At 32.5% G+C, this 8,402-nt stretch overlaps 1 protein-coding gene across 1 annotated transcript in view; it reads right to left on the reverse strand.

Moving 5' to 3' along the window:
- Positions 1 to 504: 504 nt before the first annotated feature.
- The window catches only part of SYCP1 (synaptonemal complex protein 1), a 122,862-nt gene continuing 114,964 nt past the window's right edge, over positions 505 to 8,402 (reverse strand). The window contains exons 32-33 of the mRNA XM_008571278.1: positions 1,109 to 1,195; positions 505 to 1,009 (exon numbers count right to left, since the gene is read on the reverse strand). Of these exons, the coding sequence (XP_008569500.1) occupies positions 872 to 1,009; positions 1,109 to 1,195 (225 nt within the window). The 3' untranslated portion in view covers positions 505 to 871. The remainder of the gene's footprint in view (positions 1,010 to 1,108; positions 1,196 to 8,402) is intronic.

Raw genomic sequence — 8,402 nt, forward strand, 5'->3', positions numbered from 1 at the left:
TCATCTGATCTTCAGTCAAATATCACTTCAGTAAGGGCTACCCTCTCTAAAATTTCAACCCTCCCCAACCTCCCTAATACTCTTCCCTGTTTATTTTTATCCTTAGCAATTATCATTAACTAATATACCATACGTTTTGTTTATTTATTTTGTTTATTGTCTCTTTCCCTCACTATGCTCCAAGAAAAAGAGGTTTTATTTTTGTTTTGTTCACTGTTATATCCCGAGTATCTAGAGCTGTGCTTGACTCTTAGACACTCAATAAATATTTGCTTAATGAATGTTGAAGAAATGAATTATTTCAGGAAGTTATACCAGTATAGCCTTTTTTCCTGCCACTAAAAGCCATCTTCCAATTTCATAAGTAGAGAAATCAAGCAGTTTTATACTGCTCCAGAAGTATAAAACTCCACTAAAGTGCTCTCAATATTTTAAAAATGAATAATATTCTCAAAATTATAGTAAATAACAGTTCAGATGACCTCACAGAATCAATGACAAGCATTTATTGCATCCAAAATATTTTAATAGTAAAGAATAAAGAACAAGCCTCAATAATGCATTCCTAGCATTCAAAGGCTAATCTTATAAATTTGAAAACTTAGTAAAAACAACTTGCATAAATACAAGAAAAGATAACAAAATATTATCATCTAATTATCTAAACATAATGACAAGTTTTTAGATAATATGTAGTTATTTCACATTCAGGCCAAAAATATAAAAAATATAAATAAACACAAATTATTTAAGTAAATATTTTTAAAAGTCTCAATTCCCAGATAAAGTTTGGTTGTTTGGAAAATAAGAATAAAACATTAACTATAAATTTAATGCTATGAGGCTCTTTAATCACACTGATTTTCCAAAATTAAACAAATAGCTTTTCTGCTTCCTTTAGTTTTTTTTTCCTATCCATTTTAGCAATTATAGCCCAGTGGTCCTCCTGTATGTTTCTCACAGTTCCCAACTTCAGCACAGATCCAGGGGTTGTCAGAGATGAAGGAGTCTGAATACAAATAAAATAAATCATAATATGCTTAATTTTTTTTAAAAAAGAGAAAGTCCAGCTCTTAAAATCTCCTCTGAAATAAAATTTAAAAGCTACCTTTTTTGGCGTTCTGACACAAAGACGAGAGGGTGGATGACTGTTCTTGCATAGTTTTTTAAGTCTCTCTTCCTCTGAGACCATGCTCTTGAAGAAAAATAAAAAAATATAATGTTGGAGCTACCATCATTAATATTATGCTATTAAACTTTTGTCAATATATCACATATGAGGAGAATGAAGAGGGAGGAAGAAAGGAGAAGGGATGAGGGAGGAGGAAGAAGGAAGGAGAAAGAAGAGAGAAGAAAGAAGAAAAACTAAAAAAAGAAGACAACAAAATAAATTAACAGCCAAAGAAGGACATAGATTTTTATTCTATTAAATATATTCCTGAAAGGTTATGTGAAATACAAGGTGTATATATAATGAGTAGCATTTTTCTACTGACTTCTATTTTAGTTTGAGAGTGTTTATACTACTACTTTCTCTTCCTTCCCCCATCCTGTTTACTCAAACTCACACTTAGACCTTTTAATAAGACTTTTTAATCCTATAAAAATTATAATATTGTCTGTGATCCAGCAATTCCACTTTTGGGTATATATGCCAAAGAATTGAAAGCAGGGTCTTGAAGAGATAACTGTATACACATATTCACAGCAGCATTATTCACAATAACTAATATGTGGAAACAACACAAGTGTCCACTGACAAATGAATGGATAAACAAAACGTGATATATACACATGACATATTAGCCTTAAAAAGGAAGGAAATTCTGACATATGGTATTAATATGGATTAACATTGAAGACATTATGCTAAGTGAAAAAGCCAGTCACAAAAGACAAATACTGTGATTCGACTTATACAAGATACTTAGAATAGTCAAAATCATAAAAAAGAAGTAAAATGGTGGTTGCCAGGGGCTGTGGGGAGAGCAGAATGGGAAGTTATTGCTTACTGGGTACAAAGTTTTGGTTTTATAAGATGGAAAGAGTTATGGAGTGGTGATGATTACATAATATTATGTATTTAATAACACTGAACTGTACAGTTAAAAACAGTTAAGATACACACGCAAAAACTTTTTTAAAAAAATGGTTAAGATGGTAAATTTTATGTGCATTATACCAAAATAAAAAAATTTTTTAATTATGTCAGTTATCAATTTATGAATACTGTAATTCTCCCAAATAATAATAGCAAACACTTATTTAGTACTTTCCTTATTTAGTAATTTCCATACTTTCCATCCTTAAACAATGTTTTAAGCACTTTAATTAGTTTTAATCCTCACGACAATTTTATAAAGTAGGTATTCTATTATCCCCATTTAACAGTTGAGGAAACTCAGGCACACAAATACTAATTAACTTGCCAGAGATTATATAGCTAGTTAGAGATGGAGCTGGGATTCAAATCCAAATAGTCTGGCTTCAGAATTCATTCCTTAATGAATATACTACACAATTTAGTCAGGTAAGCAGTCAGCTCACATTACCTTTTCATGTTCATTAAAGCCACACTTAAAAACTTCAGAGGTTTCATGGATGAGAACATTCAAGCAGACTTTTGTTAATTCTGATATTTCAACAGAAATCAGTAAATAAGTCATAGAGCTATCTTTACAGATACACTCAGAATCAGTATGCACCAACTGATGAGCTTAGAAAAATTTTGGAAATCATGTTGCAAACTTTTACTTAGTGCACAGTATTTGCTTATTCATTAATGACTGCCCATGTAAAACTAATGATTAATAAATTAATCCAATTTAAGCTAACAAAACCTTATTTGTCCTTATGACTCCTTGTAGCATTCATTTTTTCATTGCTTACTGGCCATTTATATATCATCTTTGGAGAAATGTCTACTCAAGTCCTTTGCCCAATTTTTTAGTTGGGTTGTTTGTTTTGTTGTTGTTGCTTTGTGGGAGTTCCTTATATATTCTAGACAATTATCCCTTGTCAGATATATGATTTGCAAATATTTCCTCCCATTCTGTAACTTGTCTTTTCATTTTTTTGATAGTGTCCTTTGACACACAACAGTTCTTTTGAAGTCCAATTTATTTTTTTCTTTTATTACCTGTGCTTTTGGTGTCATACCCACAAAGTGCCAAATCCAATGTCATGAAGATTTCTCCGTTGTTTTCTTCTAGTTTTATAGTTTTAGCTCTTCAGTTTAGGTCTTTGATCCATTCTGAGTAAATTTTTTTAACTATGGTATAAGGTAAGGGCCCAACTTCATTCTTTCACATGTGGATATCCAGTTTTCCCAGCACTATTTGCTGAAAAAACCGTCCTTTCCCCATTGAATGGTCTTGGCACTCTTGTCAAAAATCAATTGTCTATTTTAAATCAATGTCTCTATTCTATTCCAACAATGGTCTATATTTCTGTCCTTGTACCAGTACCATACTATTTTAATTACTAACTTTGTAGTAAGTTTCAAAGTTGGGAACTGTGAGTCCTCCAACTTTATCCTTATTTTTTAAGATTGTTTTAGACATCTGGGGCTCTTTTCAATTCAATTGAATTTGAGTATTGGCTTTTCCATTTTTGCAAAAATGGCTATTGGAATTTCCGTAGAGTTTGTATTGAATCTGGAGATTGCTTTGGGTAGTACCAACATCTTAACAATGTTAAGTCTTCCTATTTATGAACACAGAATATCCTTCCATTTATTTGGGTCTTCTTTAATTCTTTCACCAATGTTTTGTAATTTCCGATGTACAAGTCTTACTTCCTTGGTTAGATTTGTTCCAAGTACTTAACTCTTTAAGATGCTGTTGTAAATAGAATTGCTTTCTTAATGTCCTTTTTTGATTGTTCATTGCTGGTGTACAGAAACATAATTGATTTTGTGTGTGGATCTTATACCTCACAATTTTGCTGAATTCATTTATTAGTCTAGTAGCTTTCTTGTAGAGTCTTAGCAATTTTCTATGCATAGGATCATGTCATCTATGAAGAGATTAATTTTACCTCTTCTTTTCTATCTGCATGCCTTTTATTTCTTTTTCTTTACTAATATTTTCAGTTAGAACATTCAGTACAATGTCGAATAGCAGCAGTCACAGTGGGCATCTTGTCTCATTCTTAATCTTAGGGAGAGAGCCTTCAGTCTTTGACCACTGAGTATGATGTTAGCTGGAGGTTTTCATAAATATCCTCTATCATGTTGAGAAATTTTCCCTTTACTTCTAGTTTCTAAGAGTTTCTATCATGGATTTTTTCGAATGCCTTTTCTGCATCGAGATAATCACGTAGCTTTTTTCCTTCATTCTATTAATGTGATGTATTACATTGATTAATTTTATGTTGAACCACCCAGGCAAACCTAAAATAAATCCCACTTGATGTTGGTGAATAATCCTTTTAATATGCTATTGGGTTTGACTTGCTAATATTTTCTTGAGTATTTTTATGTCTAATTCAAAAGGATATGGCCTGTAATTTTCTTCTCTTGTGATATCTTTATCTCACTTTGGTATCAGGATAATGATGGTCTCATAGAATGAGTTAGGAAATGTTCCTTCTTCTATTTTTTGGAAGGGTTTAAGAAGGATTGGTGTAATTACTTAAATGTTTGGTAGAAGTTATCAACAAAGCCATCTGGTCCAAGACTTTTCTTTATTGAGAGATTTTTATTATTAATTTAAACTCTTTACTTGCTATAGGTTTGTTGAGGTTTTCTATTTCTTTTTGAGTCAGTTTAGGGAATTTACAAGTTTCAAGGAATTCATCCATTTCTTCCAGGTCATGTAATTTGTCAACATACAATTAATTATTCATAGTATTTTCTTATAATTCATTTTATCTCTGAAAGGTCAGTAGTAATGTCTCCACTTCCATTTCTGATATTAGTTATTTGTAGTCTGTCAGTCTAACTAAAGGTTTGCATATTTTGTTCACCTTTTCAAAGAACCAAATTTTGGTTTCATTGATTTTCTCTATTATTTTCTATTCCCTAATTTGTTTATGTCTGGTCTAATTTTTCATACTTACTTCCTTCTGCTAGCTTTGAGTCTAGTTTGCTCTCTTTTATTTCTTTATGGTGTAAAGTTAGGCTACTGATTTGAGATCTTTTTTTTTAATGTAGGATTTTATAAGTTTCTCTTTGAACACTTTCTGCAGTATCTCATAAGGTTTGGAATATTATGTTTTCCTTTCATTCACCTCTACATATTTTCTAATTTCCCTTGTGATTTGTTCTTTGACCCATTAGTCAGTGAAGAGTGTGTAGATTTCCACAAATTTGTGAATATTCCAGTTTTCCTTCTAATATTGATTTCTAACTTCATTCTGTTGTGATATGAGAAGATACTTTGTGTGATATCTATCTTTTCAAATCTGTTGAGATTTGTTGTGTGGCTAACATATGGTCTATCCTAAAGAATGTCACATGTGCACCTGAGAAAAACATGTATTCTGTTGTTGCTGGGTAGAGTGTTCTGTATATGTCTGTTAGATCTAGTAGGTTTGTGGTGTTAAAGTCCTCTATTTCCTTACTTATCTTCTGTCTGGTTGTCCTATCCATTATTAAAAAGGGGGTATTGGGCCGGCCCGTGGCTCACTCGGGAGAGTGCGGTGCTGATAACACCAAGGCCCCGGGTTCGGATCCCATATAGGGAGGGCCGGTTAGCTCACTGGCTGAGCGTGGTGCTGACAACACCAAGTCAAGGGTTAAGATCCCCTTACCGGTCATCTTTTAAATAAATAAATAAAATAAAATAAAATAAAATAAAATAAAAAGGGGGTATTAAAGTATCCAATAATTATTGTAGAACTACCTATTTCTCCCTTAAATTCTGTAAAGCTCTACTTCAATATTTTGAGGGTCTATTACTAGATGTGTCAATGTTTAAAATTGTCATACATCTTGCTATACTAACCTTCTTAATATATAATGTCCTTCTTGTCTTGACAGTAGTACAGCCACCTCAGCTCATTTTTGGTTACTATCTGCATGGAATACCTTTTTCCATCCTTTCAATTTCAATCAATTTAGGTCTTTGGATCTAAAGTGAGTGTCTCTGTTGACAACATATAGTTGGGTCATGGTTTTAAAATCTGTTCCACCAATCTGTGTCTTTTGGTTGTAGAGTATAATCCATTTACATTTAAATCATTATAACTATTGATATGGAGGAACTTACTTTTGCCATTTTGCTATTTGCTTTCAATATGTTTTATAGGGTTTTTTTGTTCATTTCCTCCATTACTGCCTCCTTTTTGTTTTTAGGTCATTTTTTGGTACTTAAACATTCTTATTCCCTTCTCATTTCCTTTTGTGTATATAATATATAGATAATTTTGTTGCAGTTATCATGGGGAGTACATTTAACATCCTAATGTCATAAAAAATCTCATTTCAATTTATACCAACTTAACTTCAAAAACTCTGCTCCTACACAGATCCATATTCCCTTCCTATTACTGATGTCATAAGTTACTTCTTTATACATTGTGTGCCCAGTAACACAGATTAACTATTTTTATGCATTTGTCTCTAAAATCATGTAGAAAATAAAAAGTGAAGTTATAAACTGAAATTATAATAATACCAACTATAATAAATTGTCTATGTATTTACCTTTGCCAGAAATCTTTATTTATTCATACGGCTTTGAGTTACTGTCTAATATACTGTCATTACATTTTTTTTCTTGATTTCACAATGTTTTCTTGATCATTCCATTTCAATCTGAAGGACTGCATTTAGCATTTCTTGAAGAGCAGGTCTAGTAGTAACAGATTCCCTCAGCTTCTGTTTATCTGGGAATATCTTAATTTCTACTTCATTTCTGAAGAAAGGTTTTGTTGGATATAGAATTCTCAGTTGATAGTTTTGTTCTTTCAGTACTTTGGACATATAAATCCACTGCATTCTGGAATCCAAGGTTTACAATGAGAAATCATTGTAAGATAAATTATATGGAATAAGTTGCTTCTGTCTTGCTGTTTTCAAGATTCTTTTTCTTTCAACAGTTTGATTATAAGTCTCGATGTGGGTATATCTGAGTTTATCCTACTTAGGATTTGCTGAGCTTCTTGGATTTGAAGATTCATGTCTTTCATCAAAATTTGGGAAGTTTCAGCCATTTATTTCTTCAAATACTTTTTCTGCCCATTTCTTTCTCTCTCATCTCCTTGTGGAACTCCCATAATATACATATTGGTCCACTTGACAGTGTGCTACAAGTCTCTGAAGCTCTGTTCACTTTTCTTCATTCTTTTATCTTTCCCTTCCTCAGACTCAATAATTTCAGTTGTCTATCATCAAGTTCACCAATTCTTTCTTCTGCTTACTCAAATCTGCTTTTCAATCCCTCTAGTGGACTTATTTCAGTTATTGTACTTTTCTGCTCCAGATTTCTTTTTTCTGGTTCTTCTCATAATTTCTATCTCTTTATCAATATTTTCATTTTATTCATACATAGTTTTCTGGTCATTGTCCATGTCTTCCTTTTGTTCTTTGAGCTACTTTAAGATAATTGTTTTAAACTGTTTGTCTAGTTAGTATAATGTCTAGGCTTCGTAATGGACAATTTCTGTTAATTTGTTTTGTTGCTTTGAATGGGCCCTAGTTTCTTGTTTCTTTGTATGCCATATGATTTTTTGTTGTTGTTGTTAAAAAACAGATATTTGTATCTTATAATTTGATAACTCTGGAAATCAGACTTTCTCTTTTCCCAAAGGTTTGCTGTTTCTAATTTTGTTTGTTTTGCATTAAAAATATCTCTGTGCCAGGGATCAGCTTGAAGTGAAGGTCTAAGTTCTCTTTAGGTCTTTTCTTAGCCTGTGTCTTTCCCTGGGCATACACAGTGGCTTTCTAAGTCTTTTTGCTATTGCTCTTGAATGTCCTAATTATTAAATGCCTGGCTCCCTAAGGAAAAAAAAAAAAAAGCCAAACAGTTGTGGTTTGTGTAAATCCCCTGGAAGTCACTTCAGCCAGTGAGGGTTGAAACACTGAACTCTGATATCTGGAAGACAAGGTCCTTATTGCCCACCCTGGCTCTAGCAAGCTATACCAGGAACATGAGCATGACTGTCTGCCATGGAGTTGTGGTTTGGGGGATTGGTAGCTGCTACCATGCTTATGACTGAAATTGACCAAAATTAACTGCAATTTACCAGCCAAGCTTTCCCCTGGAAATTAAAAACATTCAAATAAGACTTCAGTGTTCCAAAATAGTTACTTCAGAGAGTTTCTGCCAGTACAATTGCTGTCAAGTGGAGAAATGGGTTCCTGGCACTTCCTATTCCAATATCTTGCCAAGGTCATGCTCGACAGTCCTTTTTTTTTTTTTTTTTTTTTTTTTACTTTTTGGTGGCTGGTCAGTAAG

This window comes from Galeopterus variegatus, unplaced genomic scaffold (assembly GCF_000696425.1).
Source record: "Galeopterus variegatus unplaced genomic scaffold, G_variegatus-3.0.2 Scaffold674, whole genome shotgun sequence".
NCBI lineage: Eukaryota > Metazoa > Chordata > Mammalia > Dermoptera > Cynocephalidae > Galeopterus > Galeopterus variegatus.